General features: G+C 55.9%; 7 protein-coding genes across 7 annotated transcripts; 5 read left to right on the top strand and 2 right to left on the bottom strand.

The window, feature by feature from the left end:
• Window positions 1-445: 445 nt before the first annotated feature.
• On the top strand, window positions 446-7102 carry J7T54_006271 (Pre-mRNA-splicing factor-like protein; the record flags this gene model as incomplete). The annotated part of the gene is made up of 1 exon (XM_051505679.1): window positions 446-7102. The coding sequence occupies one exon, from the start codon at window positions 446-448 to the stop codon at window positions 7100-7102; it is 6657 nt and encodes a 2218-aa protein (XP_051366788.1).
• An 869-nt stretch (window positions 7103-7971) lies between these two features.
• Window positions 7972-9848, top strand: J7T54_006270 (PWWP domain; the record flags this gene model as incomplete). The annotated part of the gene is made up of 4 exons (XM_051505668.1): window positions 7972-8098; window positions 8246-8705; window positions 8757-9768; window positions 9819-9848. The coding sequence occupies 4 exons, from the start codon at window positions 7972-7974 to the stop codon at window positions 9846-9848; spliced, it is 1629 nt and encodes a 542-aa protein (XP_051366787.1).
• A 587-nt stretch (window positions 9849-10435) lies between these two features.
• Window positions 10436-13020, top strand: J7T54_006269 (Origin recognition complex subunit-like protein; the record flags this gene model as incomplete). Its single annotated transcript, XM_051505657.1, has 8 exons — window positions 10436-10486; window positions 10535-10750; window positions 10802-10875; window positions 10932-11166; window positions 11218-11360; window positions 11411-11684; window positions 11875-12200; window positions 12312-13020. 8 exons carry the CDS (start codon window positions 10436-10438, stop codon window positions 13018-13020), a joined length of 2028 nt encoding a protein of 675 aa, XP_051366786.1.
• Window positions 13021-14077: 1057 nt separating this feature from the next.
• J7T54_006268 (beta-xylosidase) lies at window positions 14078-14581 on the top strand (the record flags this gene model as incomplete). The annotated part of the gene is made up of 1 exon (XM_051505646.1): window positions 14078-14581. The coding sequence occupies one exon, from the start codon at window positions 14078-14080 to the stop codon at window positions 14579-14581; it is 504 nt and encodes a 167-aa protein (XP_051366785.1).
• A 281-nt stretch (window positions 14582-14862) lies between these two features.
• J7T54_006267 (Translocation protein-like protein) lies at window positions 14863-15588 on the bottom strand (the record flags this gene model as incomplete). Its single annotated transcript, XM_051505635.1, has 2 exons — window positions 14863-15428; window positions 15483-15588. The coding sequence occupies 2 exons, from the start codon at window positions 15586-15588 to the stop codon at window positions 14863-14865; spliced, it is 672 nt and encodes a 223-aa protein (XP_051366784.1).
• Window positions 15589-16116: 528 nt separating this feature from the next.
• On the top strand, window positions 16117-18093 carry J7T54_006266 (Nuclear protein localization protein-like protein; the record flags this gene model as incomplete). The annotated part of the gene is made up of 2 exons (XM_051505624.1): window positions 16117-17778; window positions 17824-18093. 2 exons carry the CDS (start codon window positions 16117-16119, stop codon window positions 18091-18093), a joined length of 1932 nt encoding a protein of 643 aa, XP_051366783.1.
• A 689-nt stretch (window positions 18094-18782) lies between these two features.
• On the bottom strand, window positions 18783-22001 carry J7T54_006265 (uncharacterized protein; the record flags this gene model as incomplete). Its single annotated transcript, XM_051505613.1, has 1 exon — window positions 18783-22001. One exon carries the CDS (start codon window positions 21999-22001, stop codon window positions 18783-18785), a length of 3219 nt encoding a protein of 1072 aa, XP_051366782.1.
• Window positions 22002-22284: the final 283 nt, after the last annotated feature.

Here is a 22284-nt window from a genome sequence, read left to right as displayed (position 1 = left end):
AATACTGACTCATAAATAATCGTGCTATAATCGAGCAATCAGACCTGACCACTACTTTTAAATGCAGTAAGCTAGATTTGATCTTGCCTCATACAGGTACCTTGTAAATGTCGATATGTGGCTAGTGAGTAACTCAATATGTGGCGTAAACACGCTAACCCGCAACAAGCTAGTCTCAGCTGCCTGCAAGGCTAGGTCGAAATTTACGTACCGTCCTCCATGATGCTGCTGTAAACAATTCGCGGTGGTGGGACGATCACTTTGCTACGCTGCAGCTTCTTCACTCGGAGGGAAAACGACTGGACTATCGAGACCGCGACGATATCGAGCGCGCAAGTCTCATATATGGTGGCCTAAAGCTCGAAATTGAGCTCACTGAGCTTCTGTCGACGACACAGACAACCCTCCCGTATCTCGATTCCAACCTCACAACGACGTGCCCATCATGTCCGACCAACAACGCGATGTGTCGCAGTACAAGTACTCGGCCATGTCCAACCTGGTTCTCCAGGCGGACCGCCGGTTTGTCTCGCGACGAACCGACGAGGCCACAGGCGACCCCGAGTCGATCGCCAACAACATCAGCATCAAAGACATGGGCGCGCGCGTGGCGCGAGAACAAGCGCCCAAAACCAAGAAGCAGAGCGGCGCGGCAGGAATCCAGCGTGGGTCCGCACAGGAAGGCGAGGATGTGCTCCTGCGTGAACAGAGGAAAAGGAAGGGTGAAGCGCCCCAGGCGCGAGGAATGGGCATTCTTGGAACCAATGATGCCCTCATCGAAGGAATCACCTACCGGCCGCGAACGAACGCCACTCGTGCGACATTTGACCTCATCTTGACCATCGTGGCGAGCAATCTTGGCGATGTTCCACACGAGGTTGTCGCGAGCGCGGCAGACGCCACGCTCGAATACCTCAAAGACGACGACCTGAAGGATCTCGACAAGAAGAAGGAAATCGACGACATCCTAGGCACGACGATGAATCCAAAGCAGTTCAACGAACTTGTCAACCTAGGCAAGAAGATCACCGACTACGATGCACAAGATGATGAGGAAGACGTTAATATGGATGGCGCCGGCGATGGCGAGATTGATGAGCGCGAGGGTGTTGCCGTAGCGTTCGATGAGAACGAGGACGATGAGGAGGAAATGGTGAACGAGGTGCGCGATGAATCCTCGGAAGATGAGGATGAGGACGACGAGGCTGCCGATGCAGTGCAAGCCGCCAAAGACGACGCCATGGGTGCCGATGAAGAGATGATTCTGGATTCGGCCCCAGTGGCTGATAAGAAGAGTAAAGACAAGCAAGCAGTGCCAGCTCGCGACATTGATGCTTTCTGGCTGCAACGCGAGGTCGGTGCGCTGTACCCAGACGCGCACGAGCAGACCGACAAAACCAAGGAGGCTTTACGTATTCTGTCTGGAGAAGCTGATGAGCCCGAAGGTGAAGACAAGTCTTTGCGAGAGATCGAGAACGACTTGATGGAACTATTCGACTTTGAACACCACGAACTTGTACAAAAGCTCGTCGAGAACAGAGAGAAGGTTTTTTGGCTTACGAAGCTCGCGCGCGCAGAGGGCGACGAAGAGCGAGCGACGATAGAGCGCGAGATGACTTCAGAAGGCCTGCAATGGATTCTCAACGAGCTACATGGCAAGGGAACAGATGAGAAGAGGGGAAAGATGGACATCAAAATGGACATTGATGTGCCAGCATCCTTCAATGCCGAAGCGGTCAAGGAAGCAAAGGACGAAGGGCATCTTGTTGGTGGCTTGCAACCACGAAAGACGGTCAACCTCGACAACCTCGTGTTCGACCAAGGAAACCACCTGATGACCAATGCTAAAGTGCGGCTACCTGAAGGCTCCACGAAGCGCAGTTTCAAAGGATATGAAGAGATTCACGTGCCTCCACCAAAGAAGCGATCGGATGGCGCTGACACGTTAATACCCATCACCGACATGCCCGAATGGTCACGGACCCCTTTCAGCACTGCCAAGTCGCTCAACAAGATCCAGTCGAAATGCTACCCCTCGGCCTTTGGAGACGATGGCAACATGTTGATCTGCGCTCCCACCGGCAGTGGAAAGACAAATGTTGCCATGTTGACGATACTGAGAGAGCTGAGCAAGTACAGGAATCCCGAGACGGGCGAGATCGATCTTGATGCTTTCAAGATTGTGTACATTGCCCCACTCAAAGCTCTGGTACAGGAGCAGGTTGGCAACTTTGGCAAGCGACTCGAATCTTACGGCGTGCGCGTGTCAGAGCTGACTGGCGATCGTCAACTCACCAAGCAGCAAATCGCCGAGACACAGATCATTGTGACAACCCCAGAGAAGTGGGATGTCATCACGCGCAAAGCCAACGACCTGACCTATACCAACCTCGTACGACTCATCATCATTGATGAGATTCACTTGCTCCATGATGACCGTGGTCCTGTGCTGGAGAGCATCGTCAGCCGAACGATTCGCAAGACTGAAGCTACTGGAGAGGCCGTGCGCATTGTCGGTCTGTCGGCGACGCTGCCCAACTATCGGGATGTCGCCAGCTTCCTCCGGGTCGATGTCGATACGGGCTTGTTCCATTTTGATGGTACTTACAGACCCTGTCCTCTGCGCCAGGAGTTTATTGGCGTGACGGATCGCAAGCCAATCAAGCAGCTCAAGACGATGAACGATGTCACATATAACAAGGTCATTGAGCATGTTGGTCAGCACCGCAACCAGATGCTCATCTTCGTTCATTCGAGAAAGGAAACCGCCAAAACAGCCCGTTATATACGCGATAAGGCTCTTGAGGAGGAGACAATCAACCAGATCCTGCGCCACGATGCCGGTAGCCGAGAGATTCTGAACGATGCATCCAACCAGGCCTCCGATAAGGATCTCAAGGATATACTTCCTTACGGCTTTGGCATTCATCACGCTGGTATGAGCCGCGCTGACAGGACTGATGTGGAGGACCTGTTTGCGCAGGGGGCCATCCAAGTCCTCGTTTGCACAGCGACGTTAGCTTGGGGAGTGAACTTGCCGGCGCATACAGTCATCATCAAGGGCACCCAAGTCTACTCCCCTGAAAAGGGTAGCTGGGTCGAACTGAGTCCCCAAGACGTGCTGCAAATGTTGGGTCGTGCAGGTCGACCGCAATTCGACACGTATGGTGAAGGTATCATCATCACGACTCAGAACGAGATACAGTACTATCTCTCCCTTCTCAACCAGCAGCTCCCGATTGAAAGCCAGTTTGTCAGCAAACTGGTCGACAACCTCAACGCTGAGATTGTCCTGGGCAATGTGCGGACACGCGATGATGCTGTAGAGTGGCTCGGATACACGTATCTTTTCGTGCGCATGCTGCGTTCACCAGGTTTGTACCAAGTCGGTGCCGAGTACGAGGATGATCCAGCATTGGAGCAAAAGCGAGTGGATCTTATACACTCTGCTGCCATGGTGCTCCGGAAGACCAATCTTGTCAAGTACGATGAAAAGACTGGGCGTCTGCAGTCCACTGAGCTTGGCCGCATCGCGTCGCATTACTACATCACCGCTGTCTCGATGGAAGCCTACAACAACCACATTCAACCTTCTATCACGACCATTGAGCTGTTCCGTGTCTTCGCATTGAGCGCCGAGTTCAAGTATATTCCTGTGCGACAAGACGAGAAACTTGAACTAGCTAAGCTGCTTGGCCGTGTCCCCATACCTGTCAAGGAGTCGCTCGAAGAGCCGAATGCGAAGATTAATGTGCTCCTGCAGGCATACATTTCTCGTCTCCAGCTTGACGGTCTAGCATTGATGGCTGACATGGTCTACATCACTCAGAGCGCTGGCCGTATTCTCCGCGCCATTTTCGAGATCACCTTGAAGAAAGGATGGGCATCCGTGGCTAAGACAGCGCTAGACCTTTGCAAGATGGCAGAGAAGCGCATGTGGCCTACTATGACACCACTGCGCCAGTTTCCCTCATGCCCTCGGGATATCGTTCAGAAATCCGAGCGGATTGACGTCCCGTGGCAGAACTACTTCGATCTTGATCCACCACGCATGGGTGAGCTGCTGGGCATGCCCAGGGCCGGTCGGACTGTATGCGGCTTGGTCGCAAAGTTCCCACGCCTCGAAGTGCAGGCACAGGTCCAGCCAATGACGCGGTCCATGATTCGGGTCGAGCTGGCCATCACCCCTAACTTCGAGTGGGATGATGGCATCCACGGCGCGGGCGAGAGCTTCTGGATACTTGTCGAGGACAGCGACGGCGAGGATATCCTCCATCATGAGATGTTCATACTTCGCAAGGACTATGTCGAATCCGATGCCAACGAACACATTGTCGACTTCACTGTACCAATTACCGACCCTATGCCCCCCAACTACTTCGTGACCATTGTCTCGGATAGGTGGATGCATGCGGAGACCAAGCTAGCGGTGCCTTTCCACAAGCTCCTTCTCCCCGAGAAGTTCCCTCCTCACACCGAACTGCTCAGGATGCAACCCGTCGCTGTGGATGACCTCAAGATTGAGAGCTACACCAAGCTGTATCCTGACTGGCAGGAGTTCAATCGGATTCAGACTCAGACCTTCACTTCGCTATACAAGAGTGATAACAATGTGTTCGTCGGTGCACCGACAGGCAGCGGCAAGACTGTTTGCGCGGAGTTTGCTCTGTTACGACACTGGACCAAGCCTGATGCCGGACGCGCAGTGTACATTGCACCCTTCCAGGAGTTGATCGACTTCCGTCTGCAAGATTGGCAAAAGCGCCTCGGTGGACTAGGAGGTGGCAAAGACATTGTCAAGCTGACGGGTGAGACGGCGACGGACATCAAGTTGCTGGAAAAGGGTGACTTGATTCTAGCTACGCCTACACAATGGGACGTACTATCCAGGCAATGGAAGCGCCGAAAAAACATCCAGACCGTTGGACTCTTTATCGCTGACGAGGTTCACCTACTGGGTGGGGCCCAAGGTTATGTGTACGAGATCATCGTCTCTCGTATGCACTACATCCGAACCCAGATTGAGATTTCTTTGAGGATTGTGGCTCTGAGTGTGTCGCTCGCCAACGCCCGTGACATTGGCGAGTGGATTGACGCGAAGAAACACGACATCTTCAATTTTAGTCCTCACGTCCGACCCGTTCCTCTCGAGCTACACGTCCAAACCTTTACAAACCCTCACTTCCCGTCACTCATGCTGGCCATGGCTAAGCCGACATACTTGGCCATCACGCAAATGTCGCCAGACAAGCCCGCTCTGGTTTTTGTGCCGACGCGCAAGCAGACCCGGCAGACAGCTCGTGACCTTCTAGCAGCGTGCCTTGTAGACGACGACGAGGATCGCTTTCTTCACGCGGACAAGGAGGCTCTCCAAAAACTCACTAGCCGGGTACACGAGGAGGCGCTTGCCGAGTCCCTCTCCTACGGTGTCGGTTATTACCACGAGGCTCTGAGCCACAATGATCGAAGGATTGTCAAGTACTTGTATGACAATGGAGGCATTCAGGTGCTGGTAGCGTCGCGCGACACCTGCTGGGAGCTGAACAGCACAGCACACCTGGTCGTCGTCATGGGCACGCAGTACTTCGAGGGCCGCGAGCACCGCTACGTCGACTATCCGCTCAGCGAGGTTCTGCAAATGTTTGGCAAGGCGCTGCGACCTTCGGCTGAGGGCCGTGGCCGTGGCGTTCTCATGCTGCCACAGGTCAAGCGCGAGTACTACAAAAAGTTCCTAAACGAAGCATTGCCTGTGGAATCGCACTTGCACAACTACCTCCATGACGCCTTCGTCACGGAGATCAGTACCAAGATGATTGAGTCTGGCGACGACGCGATCAACTGGACGACCTTCACCTACTTTTACCGCCGTCTCCTTGCCAATCCAAGCTACTACAGCTTGACGGGCACCACGCACGATGACTTGAGCAACTACATGTCCGACCTTGTGGAGACCACGCTGAGAGAGTTGGGTGAGTCCAAGATTATCGACTTTGATGAAGAGGATGGTTCCGTATCGCCACAGAATGCCGCCATGATTGCGGCCTACTACAACATCTCGTACATTACGATGCAAACCTTCCTCCTGTCGCTCAGCGCGAGGACAAAGCTCAAGGGGATCCTGGAAATTGTCACTTCTGCTACGGAATTTGAGACAATTCAAATCAGGCATCACGAGGAGGGCATTCTTCGGCGCATCTATGACCGCGTACCTGTCAAGATGGCGCAACCCGCTTTCGACTCGCCTCACTTCAAGGCTTTCGTTCTGTTGCAGGCTCACTTTTCACGCATGCAGCTTCCCATCGACTTGTCCAAGGATCAAGAAGTGTTGCTGTCGCGTGTGCTGAGCTTGCTGAGCGCCATGGTTGATATCTTGTCATCGGATGCGCACCTAAACACCATGAACGCCATGGAGATGTCGCAGATGGTGGTACAAGCGATGTGGGATCGGGATAGCCCTCTCAAGCAGATTCCTCACTTCACACCTGAGGTTGTCAAGGTGGCAAACGACCATGAGTATGTGCCCTTTTCCACTTGTGTAAAGTCAAACGCTAATAAGTCTCGCAGCATCAAGGACATCTTTGATTTCATGGAGGCAATGAACCCAGAAGAGAACCCCGACCACGGAAAACTCGTCAAGAGCTTAGGTTTCTCTGACAAGAATCTGCAGGAAGCTGCCGAGTTCATCAACAACAGGTACCCTGACCTCGAGTTGGAGTACGAGGTTCTCGATCCCGAAGACATTGCCGCAGGCGATCCTGCTTACCTCAGTGTGCAAATTACGCGCAACGTCGATGAGGAGGATGAAGGCGAGGTCGATACCACGGTTCATGCACCGTTCTACCCTTCCAAGAAGATGGAGAGTTGGTGGCTTGTCGTTGGCGATGAGAAGACCAAGAACCTCCTGTCTATCAAGAGAGTCACGATTGGCAGGGAACTCAAAACCAAGCTTGAGTACACGCTTCCTGCGGCTGGAGATCACCAACTAAAGCTCTACCTGATGAGCGACAGCTATGTGGGCGTCGACCAGGAGCGAGAGTTCTCCGTGACTGCCGCCGAAGGCATGGACGTGGACGATGAGGAGGAGGATGAGGAAGATGAATAGAAGGGCAGACGCGATTTAGCCGCGCGCTCATGGGAGCTCAGGCTGTGTACGTACGACATGGAGGGCTGGACACGGCGTCATCTTAGGCGATCATCTACATTAGGGCTATGAATAGGCGTTTGCGCCCGATGAAAACGGTACGCGGAAGATGTACGAGTTGAGGAGAGTTTCCCAGTCTAATGAGCGGTTATGTGGACCGCTGGTGGTGCGACAATGCTGTTGAGGCGGAAGCTGACAGATAGGCCCCCGCATCAGGTCTTGGTTCAGGGGGGTGCCGAGGAGGACCAAGGACGCGTTAACTGGCTGCGTCGCCTTTCGACATATGGCAGATTGATGTAGAAGGGGCCGGGAGCGAGAATAAAGGATGAAACTTCGAACGCGCATGGTCTAGGTTCGATTCACTGCCTCGCGATCCGACATGTACGTCGCGTCGGAAGACTAATGTTCAACACCCATCACGTGACCCACTTTGCGGTGACGTTGAGCAGTGATTTCTCCCTCTTCCAATGGCGCAGGTCGGTGGCTACCATACCTGAGCCAGTCGCCATCCTTCGTTTCCGCTCCCCGAGTGTTTTTCTTTCGTCACCCACTGCAAGGCCATCACCTTCCGCCCAACGCACCAAACCTGTGGACGAAGCACCCCTCGATAATCACCTCCTTAGCATCTCCTATCGCGCATCGCGGATTTCAATTGTTGGATTCCTTCGAGCACGAAGAAATTTCGCCCGAGGAACGCGACCAGGCGCGCGTGCTAAGCGAGTTCGCGCCGCCCAAGCTCAATCAAGCTCTCTGCGCCACGCGCCATCACCACTCAGAAGCGCGCCATCATCACAGGATCGCTTTGACTTTGCAACTTCGACGCGACCATCATGGCAGACCAAGTTACTGAGAAGCCCGACGTCGCGGCACCCGCGCCCGAAGGCCAGGACGCTTCCGCTACCGAACCCAAACCAGACCAGCAGGAAATGGGCAAGGACGGTGAAGCCAAGACGGGAGGTAAGCGCATCCTATGGTTGCATTGGTCGGACGCGCACTGTTGTTCTCCTGGCGTGACTGCATCAGAACACCTCTATCATGCGTCGCGCCCATACACTCGCCACGCTAAACCATGGTGAACCCAAGCTAATCGGAGCGCGTCTACAGATAAGAAAGAAGAACCTGCAAAGGACGATCGCGAGTCGAAAGAAGAAGAGCAGAAGCCTGCCGCCGAGGAGGACAGCGAGATGCCTGATGCTGGCGAAGCTTCTATGCTCGACGCAGACCAGTCTCTGGCTGACACGACCGCGAATAAGACTCCCGCAAAGGCGAATAACAATCGGCGGAAGTCGACTGGCGCCAAGAAATCCGGTGGCAAGAAGGGCGCGAAAGCCAAGGTCTTCTACCTGGACGCGAAGCCTGGTGACCACTTCCTGGTCAAGCTCAAGGGCTACCCTGATTGGCCCGCCGTTGTGATTGATGAGGAGATGCTTCCTGATCAGCTCAAGGCGAACCGACCCACGACAGCGAAACAAGCTGACGGAATGTACAACGAGAACTACGCCGATGGCGGTAAGCGCGTCGGCGATCGGAAGTTCCCTGTCATGTACCTGCACACGAACGAGTTGTAAGTATTCATTTCCACTGGTAGAGAATGCGATCGCTAACTTGTATCCAGTGGCTGGGTTGTCAACACCGATTTTCAAGGGCCGCTGACGGCCGAAATTGCCGAAGAGACAATCAACAAGGGCACCAAGCTTCGCAAGGATCTTAGGGCCGCCTTCGAACTGGCCGTCGAGCAGCATGATCTGGACCACTACAAAGAGGTCCTGGACGCTCACAAGCAAATGATGGAGGAGGACGCGGCCATCAAGGCTGCTGCTGCCGCTACTCCCAAGAAGAGCAAAAAGAAGGGCAATGGCGACGACGACGTCGACATGGCGGATAGCGTCAAGAGCAAGACGAAGAAGCGCAAGGCCGAAGACGAGACTCCGCAGCGCAGCGATTCCGTCAAAAAGCCCAAGATCAAGCTGAACACGTCGACCAACACACCCAAAGCCAACAATGGCTCGGCAGCCAAGGATAGCTCAGCTAAGAAGACGAAGCAAAAGAAGGGCGACAAGAAGGACGGTCCTCAGGACACGCCCGAGGAGCGATTGGCTCGCAAGCAAAAGGAAGTGTTGTACCTCCGCTACAAGCTTCAGCGTGGACTTCTGTCCAAGGATGCGCCGCCCAAGGCGGAGGAGATGAAATCAATGGCTGAGTACATCTCGATGCTCGAGAATATGCCCAAGCTCGAGGCTGTGGTCATCAAGGAAACGAGGATCTACAAGGTGATGAAGCAGATCATCAAGCTGTCCACCATCCCTCACGAGGAGGAGTACCAGTTCAAGAGCCGGTCGCAGAAGCTGCTTGACGGCTGGAATAAGACCCTGGCCAGCGACGAGTCTTCGGCAAATGGTGTCAACGGCGCAAAGGAGTCCCCCACTGAGGAGAAGACAAACGGCGAAAAGACCGATGCGAGCAAGGAACCTAAGGAGCCTGAGAAGTCTGCCGATGATGCGGAGAAGGCCGACTCCGCGCAGCCTGAGTCGGAGAAGACCCTGTCCGTGCAGCCCAAGTCGGAGAGGACCCTATCTGCACAGCCCGAGTCGGAGGCGGAGAAGAAGGAGGACAGCGAGACGAAAGCAGTAAGTTTGGCTTGCTGAGTGGCTGGCTGTTCACTGCTAACCTATGCTAGGAGGCGAGTACCGTCGAGGCCACGGCGTAGAGTCCGGCCGATCTGAACAGAGTATGGCGGTGATACATTCGTGGGCATGTGGCGGTATTCCCCCGTGTGATTGAATTGGGCGTTCCGGGTGATTCACTTTTTTTGAAGGCCGAAACGATAGGTAGCGAACGGGCCGTGTACAAGTAAGCGCTGGCATGCAGCGAAGCGCGCATGGAGGGCACGGCAACGTGTTGGTGATGGCTTCCTCTCAGGGAGGGCGTGGGCGATGCAGGCATCTCATTCATCCGCCAGCCAGACAGCAACGGATAGATGAGCATGGGTTTGTTGAAATATGCTACGGGGTCTGGCTGTATATGAATTCTCCTACGCTAGCAAATTATGGTTCTCCGAGCTTGGATAAAACGCCAGGTCATTCATTCAGTGTCCTAATAACGAGCTGTCGCAGGGAGTGAACTAAACAGTGCGCCATTTCCCTCCTGCGCGTGGTTGTAGCATCTGAAACACTGTGCATTTACTGTTTGTACACCGTGCACACCACGCGTCACAGCTGCCAAAACGCGTCTCACCGCATGGACGTGGTCGACTCAACGTGCGACTACTGATCGTTGAGCACCACGGCGAGCAGAATGAATCCTGAACGAGGAGACACCGACCTGCTTGCTCAGCACGACTATCAGGTAGGCGCTCTCGCCGAAATCCAACGACCAGTTTTGACACTGTCATAGGCAGCATACATCTTCGATCCTGAGAATGGGGAGACCCCAGGGCGGCCATCGAAGAAGCGGAGGGTGTCAAAACAGACTAAAGGAGCCTCTTCAACGACAGAGGACTCAATTCTGGGATTCGTCCCTTTGCTCAATGGTGCAGAGAAGCCCGATTTCGTCAAATTGAGGGCGCAGTTGTATCGCGAGAGCTGGGGCAAAGTCGAAAACCGGATTCAGGTATGAGCTGGCACTATCAGGCTCAGCGAAATATGAAACTGAACTGGACAGGATGCTTTACGAGAGTCGAACTCGGTGACTTTGGACCAGGTAGCTACCTTTGTGGGAGAAGCCAAGGAAGCTGCGTGAGTCGAGCGCGGCACCCATAATGCTGAGCATCAACGTACTGACGAGTATCAAGAGACGACAAGATTCCATCAGCCTTTATCATCACGGGGTCAAACCTAGCTTCGCAGAACCTTCTTTTTGAGCAGCTGTCAGAATCGTTACAGGCGGCCTCCAAGAGCAAGTTTGTCAGGTTACGATCATCCGAGGCGGTCAGCCTCAGAGCGATGCTGAAGAAGATTATCCGCGAGGTCACCGATGCGAACAGCGACAGCGCTGGAGAAAATTTACAGATGACCAATGGTCAAGATGTAAGTGGACATCATATCATTGTCGAGGCGTGCGCTGACTGAGCCTGCCAGATCCGCCGGCAATATCTAGATTACGATCTCGAGGCACTGCATGCGTATATCAAGACCGATCCTTGTGAACACATCTTCGTCGCGTTTGAAGACAGCGAAGGGTTCGAGAGCGGACTCCTCTGTGATCTTATCCCGCTCTTCAAGTAGGGCTATCTTGCATCTAGACAATGACCGAAGATACTGACTTTCGCAGCGCATGGCGCTCGCGCGTGCCGTTCACGCTGCTCTTTGGCGTCGCAACATCGACCGAGTTGTTGCAGGCGCGCCTGCTCAAGTCGGTCTGCCAGCAGATTTATGGGGCGCAATTCGACGCCGTGCAGTCGGGTAGCATCCTGGAGACTGTTTTCAAGATTGCCGTAGCAGCAGCAGATGTGCCAGTTCGAATAGCCGGGCCACTGCTTCGCAGCATGCTGGAGCGGCAGCAGGATCAGGTGGCAGGCATCCAATCCTTTGTGAGCTCGTTGAAGGTAGGTTACGACACCATGCCCTGGACCTTTCTCTGCTTTTCCCTCTCACGTGGCTGGCACCTCGTGTCGACTTTTTCCCCCAAAGGGGCGTTCATCTCCTCACATGATGACTGGCTGGAACATTGTCGTGCACGCTGTCTCAGTAGCCATGCAGGAGCTTCTGACGTGGACTGTTTACTGACTCGCCTAGTATGCATACATGTGTCATTTCTACGCGAATGCACTCAGCCCGATACTCGCCGCTCCAGATCACGGCGCTCCTGCGCTCCAGGCCGAGCATGTCGAAGCCCTCCAGTACAGCTCTTCCTTCCAGATTGCACTGGAGAAAGTCATTGCTGAGAGCGACGTGAGCGATGTGGATGATTTGAGCGCATTCTTCGTGCAGCAGGTTGCAAACTTGGCAACGGACTGTGGCTCCAGGGCGGCGGCTCAGAGACAGACATGGGTCAGTTGCGCGGTTCGGGGTCTAGAGGTCCTTCGAGCCGTGAGCACCGGAAGCACCAACTTTCCCCAATTGTACGTCGAAATGATGACGAATGGGATATCGCCGGCGGATGACACCATGGCACAATTTACAGATCGTGTAAGACGAATGGATGCTAGAGCCTTGCTCTTGTTCATCGGCAGGGTCATTGAGATATACAGGCACGGTGACGAAGAGCTCAGACTTGGGCCTTCGAGCGAGGCAGACCACGCCGCGCTTCTGACGAGGCTGACAGAATTAACCACCGAGCTGACTCTTCTTCAAAAGGAGGCTGAATCAAAAGGCATATCGCTTCACAGCAAGTATACCGGCCACAACACCACTGTCCGGACGACAGTCATCAGACAGCGAGTTCACCTGAGCAAGGACACGATGGCGCTGAGCGAGGAAGACAAACAAATGACGCGCATCGTCGACGACACGATAGCAGCGATCACGGCCAACCTTGACGTGGTGCCACCGAACGAGGTGTTCCTTGCCGAGAGCTGGCTCTACGATTCAAAAGCGCCATCGCGAGACGTCTTTGTGCCACGTCCCCGCGTCGTCTTTGAGCGCAGCCTAGCTCGACCGAGCGACTACCTGGCCTGCGAGTGCTGCCAAGAAAGCCACGACGGTGTGCAGCCGACTCTGCCGACAACGTCCATCTTGTACCAAATGTATCTAGAGACGGGGAGTCTCATCAACGTAGCTGATCTGTGGACTGCGTTCCACGCCGCAGTGAGCAAGGAGGAGGAGGACGAGCGCAAGGTGCTCATGCTATTCTACCGGGCTCTGGCCGAACTGAGAGCCCTCGGCTTTGTCAAAGGCAGCAAGAGGAAGGCGGACCATGTGGCCAAACTGAAGTGGCTGTGATTGCGAGACGAGGCCATGTGTGTTCCCGTCGGCTGCCCAGCAGCGCCCCATCGCCATCGGGCATCAAAGACGGCGAAAGGCATGTGTACATACACACAGACAGATGTATCATGGATGCGCGGGGTGCGGGCAAACAAGCAAGCAAGCAGGGCATGGATTAGTTAATAACAGAGAGCGGCCCTCGGTGGCACCACGAGGACAATGAACGAAACGAACGAACAAACGGCGACGATGCGTGCTCATTTGTTCGTTCCCGGCTATTGTTCCGGAACCTGACGCTTTTTGTCTCAGTCGGCTGGACAGGCCAGAGACGTGGCATTCCAATCCAATCCAATCTGATTTGCTGCGACGGACCTCATGGCGGCTGCCCCCCAGCCACTCAGCCAGCGTGGGCCACTTCTTCTTCTTCTTCTTCATGTGCCTCCCATGTCCACTTTTGTTTTTGTTTGTCTCACCAGCGAAAGCATGGTCCGGGTTCGTCTTTGCCCTTTGACTGGTGAGGACCGCGCAAAGACAGCATGCACCAGAGACAAGACCGTCTCAAAGAGAAGCGCCCTGCCATTGTGGGCGCGCCCACAAAGAGGCGGTCTGGTGATTGAAAGCGTTCTTTTTTGTTCGCGGTCCTTTAGTTCGTCAGCCCGGCCAGCTGCCAGCTACCTTGCCAGCCTGTCAGTCAGTCAAGTCTGCCGCGTGCGGCGGGTGCGTCGATGGCGCATGCGTTCGCGCGCATGCAAGAAGGCCGTATGCGGCAGTTCGGATTGTGTCTCTCGAGTCCATCATCGTTCTCGTTCGTGCATGCATGACCTGTCCTTGCCGCCCGGCTCAGCGATTCATTTATCTCTTGCCTCGCTCTGTTTGGACACCACCGCCTTGACTTACACATCATCATCGTCATCATCACCACTGTCACTGTCACCCATCACCCATCACCGCCGTAGTTACATTGACAGTGAGAAGCCGACAACCTGACATTAAGACCAACCTGGTGCTACCCCGATCCACAGCATCAATTGTTCACTCCAAACACTCATCATCAATCAATACGCGCCGGCCCACCATGTTCCGCCGCGAGATGCCATCCCACCAGCAGCCTCACGAGGCGCCCCAGCAGCAGGCACCACCACCACCACAACCCTATGAGACTCACCCAGAGTACGTGCAACGGCGCATTGCCACCAACCCGGCCTTTGCGCACAAGCTATCGCAGATGCGTCTCTGCCTGTCGCCTCTTGTCCAGGTCAATACTGGTTGGGTGCACCCTGCCTTTCCCCAATCCGTCCTGCACTTTTGGCTCCTCACAGACAGCCAGCTCGAGGGCCTGGCGAGCTTCTACCACCAGCGCACCCCGTCGACACTGTCGCGGCAGTACCCCTGCCCCATCAATTGGCGCTCTGACCTACCCTTGGAGGAGAAGCGCAGGAAGATCGGGCGCTTCATTGGACTCCGAGGCTGCGAGAGCCCAATCATCTTGAAGACGGAGGAGGAGATTGCCGAGGAGGCGAGGATGGTGCGATTGAGAGAGGATGAGGAAATGTGGAGGCGAAAGAACGCTCCCTGGTAAGGGAGTAGGCAAGCAGGCAGGCAAGCGCCCTTTCTGGCCTGCTGGCACGTTTCGTGGTTTCGGTCTGCATTAGCATTTGGCGTCCAGGGCATCCCGGCTGCATTATCAAGAGAGATATCATATATAGCATTCATTTTTTTCTCTTCCGTTTTTGACTTTCTCAATACCTATGCATTCAGGCTTGATCCAGTCTTGTCCTCCCATTCCAAGCAGTGCCAGAATAACACCTCCAACGCCTCGGTCTATGCATGTCATGGTGTCGTAGCGGTCGCCTTGGTCCCTTATGCCTTGGCGGTCGCCTTCTTCTTCTTCTCGGGTGTGGTGACCAACACCGGCTCGTCCGTCGTGGAGCTCTTCTCCGACTCATCGAGCTCTTTGATGAACTCGCTCCCAATCTCCTCCTTGCGCTTGGCCCACCACGCCTTCTCAGACTCAACGGTGTCTTGCATCTCGTCAATCTGCTCCTTCATGCGATCGTTTAGAAGAATCTCGTTGGCCGACTGAAAGATGATCTGTCCCCACTGAGGAGAGAGCGCGTTCGCCTCGCGCACCACATCCTGCAGTTCCGCCTGCATCTCCGACTCGGCTCGCTGGAACCGCTGCCACAAGTCATCGCCGACGCTACCTCTCTGGAGCAGCGAGCTGCAGGCCTGCTTGGCCGACCGGATCTGCACTAGACGCTGGAGGTCCTCGATGGCGCGACGCAGAAGCGCGGCACGGACCATGGTGACGGGGATCTTTGTGGCCTTCTCGTCTTTGGGGTCTTCGGGGAGCATGTGGAGGAGGGTGAGGTAGATGTCGCGCGAGACGTGCGGCCCAAACCAGGGCTCGAGGTTTGCGCTGCGGGCTACAAAGTGTCAGTGGCTGGCAACAGCTGCAGAGAGAGCTTGGGGAAATGTACCAGCCTTTCGCTTGCGGTAGATGGTCGAAAAGGTAGCCAGTGCACCGCCGAGGACAGCCAAGTAGGCGAAAGGGAGGGCGAGGCCCTTCCAGTCAACGTCGAACATGATGGCGGCGTCTGCGCTGTGTGTTGTGTGTTTTCCAATAGGTAATGTTCAGACACAATCAAGCTGGCAAACAATCACTGGAAAATCGTATGTGAAGAGTGGTGGAAGGAGTGGTGGTTTGCGGCAGCGTACGTGTTTGATGAGTTGACTTTCCCACATTCAAGTGGCATTCGTGTCCAATACACATGTTCCCCCGACGGCAGTCGTAGCTTTCGGATCCGGGGCGCGGACGAAGGAGGGATGACCGGCGCATATTTGTTCCGACGTGCTGCAGGCATCATGATGATGACGCTCGAGGCAGGAGGGACCGGACAGAGCTGTCACAGCGTGTTGCCCCACACAGAGTTGCTCAGTCTGGAAGCTTCACCAGCGCGTGTCGTTTGGTCAGCGATTCCTCGTCTCTCTCTACCTTAGCCAGCCAAACTTCCTTTTTGCATTTTGCCTTTCTCACTCCTTCGCTTGGTACGAACATCATCCAAAGCTCTTCCTTGCATAAACACAGAATCACAGCCTGGTTTTCCCGCCACCATGCTCCTCCGTTGCAGAGGGCCAGACGGCATGTTTCGGTTCAATGTAGAACCGACGACTACCTTTGGCGAACTCGTGCAGAAGATGGTGCAAGAACTCCCGAATCCTGTGGATCTGTCGACTGTCAAAGTGTCCAGCAACCCAGCCAAGGATTTCAAGGACATTCGAGAAGTGGCCAAATTCAAGGTCGGGTCGGTGGGCATGAAACACGGCGACTGCCTCTTTGTGAACTACACCCACGCCGACGAGACAGAGAGTACGTCGGATGGCAATTCGAAAACGACGACGACGGCCCGCCTCAACGGCAAGCCCGTGCTACCGACCGAAGATGCCCCCATCAGCGCCAAACCCGAGCGAATCTCGAGACCGTGGGAGGTTGTCCGACAGTCAGAGCTTGATAACCGGCTAGACCGACAAGATGGCAAGATCCCGCGGGGAAAGGGACGAATGTGCCGCCATGGGCCAAAAGGCATGTGCGACTACTGCCAGCCTCTCGACCCCTTTGACGCCAGCTACCTGGAAGAGAAGAAGATCAAGTACACGTCGTTCCACGCGCACCTGCGGAAAGTCAACGCAGCAACAAACAAGCCTGAGCTCGGGGCCTCTTACATACCACCTCTGGTAGAGCCGTTCTTCCGGGTAAAGCACGACTGCCCGTCTGGCCATGCCCCCTGGCCCGAGGGTATCTGCACCAAATGCCAGCCGAGTGCGATCACGCTACAGCCGCAGACCTTCCGCATGGTGGACCACGTCGAGTTCTCGTCGCCTACAATCGTCGACAACTTCATCGACGCATGGAGGAAGACGGGCGCGCAACGACTGGGCTTGTTGTACGGAAGGTACGAGGAGTACGCAGAGGTGCCCTTGGGCGTGAAGGCTGTGGTGGAGGCAATCTATGAGCCACCGCAGATCGACGAGATGGACGGGATCACACAGAACGTGTGGGAGAACCAGCGAGACGTGACAGAAGTCGCCAAAATGTGCGGCCTCGAGCCAGTCGGTGTCATCTGGACTGACTTGCTGGACGCGGGGCGAGGAGACGGGTCAGTGGTATGCAAGCGCCATGCGGACTCTTACTTTCTGTCGTCGCTGGAAGTCTGCTTCTCCTCACGATTGCAAGCGCAGTATCCAAAACCATCCAAGTGGAGCGACACGGGGAGATTCGGCAGCAACTTTGTCACGTGCATCATCACAGGCGACGAAGAGGGTCAAATCTCGATATCCTCATACCAAATGGCCAACTCGGCGGTGGAGATGGTCCGCGCCGATATAGTCGAGCCTTCGGCGGACCCCAACGTCATGCTTGTGCGACCAGAAGAAGAGGATGATGGCTCGGTCAGCCGCACACGTTATATCCCCGAAGTCTTCTACCGGCGCGTGAATGAGTACGGCGCCAGCGTACAGGAGAATGCCAAGCCATCCTTCCCCGTCGAATATCTCTTCGTCACACTAACCCACGGCTTCCCGGCGCAGCCCAAGCCCATGTTCACGCAAACAGGCTTCCCTATTGAGAACCGCGAGTACATTGGCGAGAGCCAGGAGCCGATTGTTGCCAGGAAAGCCCTCAAACTCGGCGCCGGACAGACACCTGATAAGCAGGGGCAGGAGGTGTCCAATTTTCATCTCCTGTGCTTCATCTTACAGATGGGCATTCTTTCCAAGGTCTGCCTTTGCTTCTCCCACAGTGGGCATGACTGACAAGAACAGGCCGAGGCTGCCTTGCTCTGCCGCGTGGCCAGCCAGCACGACGTCGGCGAAGCAGCGCAGTTACGGGCCACCGAGGGCTGGCAGAACATGCAAGCCATTCTATCCACGACCGGTGAGCGACCCCCCAAGCGTCCCCGCGACCCACACAATCCCTCCACTGCCGCTGCTGCTTCTTTGTCTCGCGATCACGGAGGTGAACCGCCTACTAAACGATTTGCTGCGTTCAGGCTGAATGAGAAGGAGTTCTTCGGAGGCGGGGGAAAGGCTTAGTTTCGGGGGACGGGCTGTCTGGTCTCAGTGTTCCGAATGGGCACTTGCATGGTCATATCATACAACATTGCATCTGGGGAACCGATAGATTGATTGGTGGCATATTCGGCGCAAGGCAGCGACACAACAGCTCATCGAGTGGCAGGGGGCGTTTTCAACGAAGAGCCGCCCGGGTGGCATTACACTCCATATATTTGAATAGCACGTTTTCCTCTGCTAGCATGTGCGCATTGGTCTTCAATGGTGCTAATCCGTCTTGTTGCTGGTGGGAGGCCTTGAACTTGAGCGATGAGGGGACGTTGGCTAGCACCTGCCAATCAGAATGCGGGCTCTTCCCCAACACGGAAATCCCATTCACCAGCCAGCGGTGCTGTCAGCAGTGTAAATGGCACAATCACGTCGACTATGTTCAGTGACACTGTCCAGCATTGAAATGCGCGTCTAAACGAGGCTAAATCGCGGGGATCGGACTTGGTGTAACAAAGTGCCCAAGGCGAAGGCAAACACGCAGAACTACTGGAGTCTGGGGAACTGGTCCGGCAGCTGAGCAAGGTGATAAATGAAGAACATTGCATGATATTTGATTATGATACAACAGGCAGAAGACAAATGAAACTTTCCTCACAAACTGAGCGTTTGTCATGGCTCAATCTTTGCGTTCCAGCAGTTGGCTGACACAGCCGCCCTGCTTATTGAGCGCCATCGACCTTCTTGTTGTTGAAAGTGAAGGGCAGTGTGAAGGTGTACTGGGACGACGAGGAGGCGTCGCTGTTGGATGAGCTGCTGCTGAGCTGCCCGTTGGACCCGGCGCCACCAAAATCGAAAGTGATGGTGCTGGAGCCACCGACACTCCCAGAAGTAGAGCCGCCGGCAGATCCGGAGCCACCAACTGAGCCGGAGCCCCCAATTGACCCAGAGGCACCAACAGATCCAGAGCCACCGAGGCCAAAGAGTCCACCACCGGATCCAGAGCCAGAAGCAGACCCAGAGCCACCTAGGCCAAGGAGCCCACCGAGGTTGAGGCCGCCGTTACCACTTCCGCTGCCACTTCCACCAAGACCTCCCAAAACACTGCCAAAGCCGTCCGCTATGCCACCGACGATATCGCCAGCCAGGTCAGCAGCTCCACCAGCAATTTCGCTTCCAGCTTGCGCCAGAGCTCCCGCACCCTGAGCGAAGGCTCCAAGTGCTCCCTGGGCAATAGTACCGGCAGTGCTGGCGGCGCCTCCCGCGATAGACCCAAAGAACTGGGCAGCGGCACCAGGGAGGTTGAGGCCACCGGACGCAAAGTCTCCGGACAGTCCAGAGAGACCGACGAGGACGCTGTCAAGATCACCGAGCCCAACGTTCCCGGACAGATCATCGAAACCAAAGCTGCCACCGGCGCCTACGCTTCCCGAAGCACCACCAGAGGCACCGCCAGAGGCACCGCCGGAAAAGCTCAAGCCACCTCCGCCAGCCAGACCACCCAGGAGTGAGCCGAAATCAAGGTCCAAGGCACCACCAGTGGCTGGGTTCAGATCGCCCTGGAGGCCACCGAAACCACCAAGACCACCCAGGAGGGCGTCAAGACCGTAGTTGAGAGCACCGCCCTTGGCTGCCTCGATGGCCCCAAAGAGACCCAGGAAACCACCGAGGCCAAGGTTCACAAGACCCTCAATGGTGCCGCCAATGTTGTTCAAGTCCAAGTCTCCCGTAAAGTCACTCAAATCTATGCCGGGGAAGTAGGCCTCAGCGTTGCCGCCGGAGAAGATCGACTCGAGGTCAAAGTCGGCGCCGCCAGAGCCGCTGGTGACCGTGCCGAGATCAATGACCAGATCACCGGGCTCGGCGACACCACCCAATTCAATGCTCAGAGCACCATTGTTCGATGCACTATTGATGGCGTTGGCAACGTCATCCAGAGAAATGCTGCCCGAGCTGCTGCCGGATGCGCTGATATCGAGACCCGCGTTCAATGCACCACCGGCGTTAGCATTGCCACCACTGCTGAAGATGCTGTTGAGCAAGCCACCGAACTGACGCTTCTCGTTCTCGGCGGCATTGATCGCACCAGGGGTAGAGGGTGTAGCCGTAGGGGTGCTGGCAATCGAAGTGCTGAAGGTTGTCGAGGGAAGAGGAGGCAAGGCGCTGCCCTCGGAGTCGCCTTGGGCGTCTTGGGACAACCGGGAGAGGAAGGGTATCGCGGCGCCGGCGCCTCCAGCAGCACCGCCCAGGCCACCAGACAAGGTTCCAAGATCAAGACCGCCGCCCGCACCTCCAAGGAGTCCCGTAAGGCCGTCAACACCGCCGATACCTCCAAGAAGACTAGTGAGTCCTCCAATACCACCAACTTCTCCGAGGAGGGTATCAAGGCCGCCAACACCGCCAGTTTGACCAAGGAGGCTGGTTAGTCCATCAATACCACCGACTTGACCAAGCAGGCTGCTGAGCCCTTCGCCGCCGCCAAGCAGACCTAGAAGGCTGGTAAGTCCATCAAGACCACCGACCACCCCTAGGAGACCAGTGAGGCCATCAAGACCACCGAGGTCGCTAAGGAGGCCGGTGAGTTGTCCAACGCCACCGGCTTGGCCAAGCAGGCTAGTTAGACCGCCAGCGCCGCCAACAGCTCCCAGGAGTCCGGTAAGCCCATCAAGGCCGCCAGCACCCCCAAGGAGACCGTCAAGCCCATCAAGACCGCCGATGCCACCTAAGAGTCCGGTGAGTTGTTCGACACCACCGACTTGACCAAGAAGGTTGCTGAGTCCATCCGCGCCTCCAACCAATCCCAGGAGGCTTTTGAGACCATCAAGGCTACCAAGCTGCCCGAGAAGGCCGCCCAGTCCTTGAACGCCACCGAACTGATCAAGAATACCCTGAACATCCATGCCACTGCCACCACCAAGGAGGCTGGTGAGACCTTCAGCCCCGCCGAATAGGCTCAGCAGGCCATCCAAGTCCAGGTCGCCACCAGCGCCACCGATACCTCCCAGACCAGAGACCGCACCGGTGGCAGGCGCCAGGGCTCCTGTGGTTGAAGAGGTGTCAGACAAGCCCGCAGCTAGGCCTCCAACATTTCCAGCCAGGTTACCAAGACTGCCAGTCGCGCCTCCAAGACCTCCCGTCACCCCGGAGAGTGTCTCTCCAAGACCACCGGCGCCGCCAACTCCTCCGAGGCTCCCCGTGGCCCCAGAGAGAGTGCCTCCAAGACCTCCAGCGCCGCCAACTCCACCAAGGGCCCCGGTGACTCCGGAGAGTGTCTCTCCGAGACCACCGGCGCCACCAACTCCTCCGAGGCTCCCCGTGGCCCCAGAGAGAGTGCTTCCAAGACCTCCAGCGCCGCCAACTCCACCAAGACCCCCGGTGGCTCCGGAAAGTGTGCCTCCGAGACCGCCGGCGCCGCCAACTCCTCCGAGAAGCGAAACAATGAGCGCGAGAACACCGTCAATGGCTCCTGAGCCGCCGCTGCCTCCGCCGCCACCAAGGAGTCCAGTCAGAGCGTCAAGCTGACGGCGGTTTTTGTCGTGCTTTCTGTTCTTGTCGCGGGAATTACCCAGAAATCCACCGATTTGCCGTTTACCGAGTATGTTGAGATCCTGCCCGAGGCCACCCTGCAAGAGGCCTTCGATGAGACCCTTCAGAGAGTCCTTCTCACCCACGGAGATATCGATACCCTTGTCCTTCAATGCTTTCATGACCATGGTCAGAATACCGTCAATGAGGTCCGATCCGCCCACGGTGATGCCACGCCTCTGGTCATCCTTGGTGTGGGGACTTCCGTCGGACATCAGACCACCAATCTGTCGAGCATCGGGCCCCACGCCCTGCATCAGCTGCGAGCTTTCGACATCGTCGCCAAGGCCCGCAGAGCGCGTAGGCGCGGCAGCAGCCACGCTCAGAAGGGCGGCGGCGACAACAGTAGGCCTCATATTTGGTAAAGAGCGGTGTGCTGGGTCATAAATATGTCACAGCAATAACAATGTCGAAAAGAGAGTAAGGGCCTGAAAGATACAATTTGCTCAGGCGTCGAAGCTGAAGCGGCTCTTGTTCGATGGGAATCATGACTGCCACCCGCCCCTGATGGACTACCATCTTATACTCTCGATGAACGGGGAATTTCATGTCCAGTAGACATCCTTTGGGACACAGTCTGTCTCGAACTCGGCCAATCCCGAATGTCGGCTGGACATGTCCAGGATTGCGATGTAAGCA

The sequence above is a fragment of the Emericellopsis cladophorae genome, assembly GCF_022114955.1.
Source record: "Emericellopsis cladophorae strain MUM 19.33 chromosome Unknown NODE_1_length_1489480_cov_119_871856, whole genome shotgun sequence".
Classification (NCBI taxonomy): Eukaryota; Fungi; Ascomycota; class Sordariomycetes; order Hypocreales; family Bionectriaceae; genus Emericellopsis; species Emericellopsis cladophorae.
The sequence above is the reverse complement of the archived record's forward strand: the minus strand, read 5'-3'. Positions and strand labels throughout refer to the sequence as shown.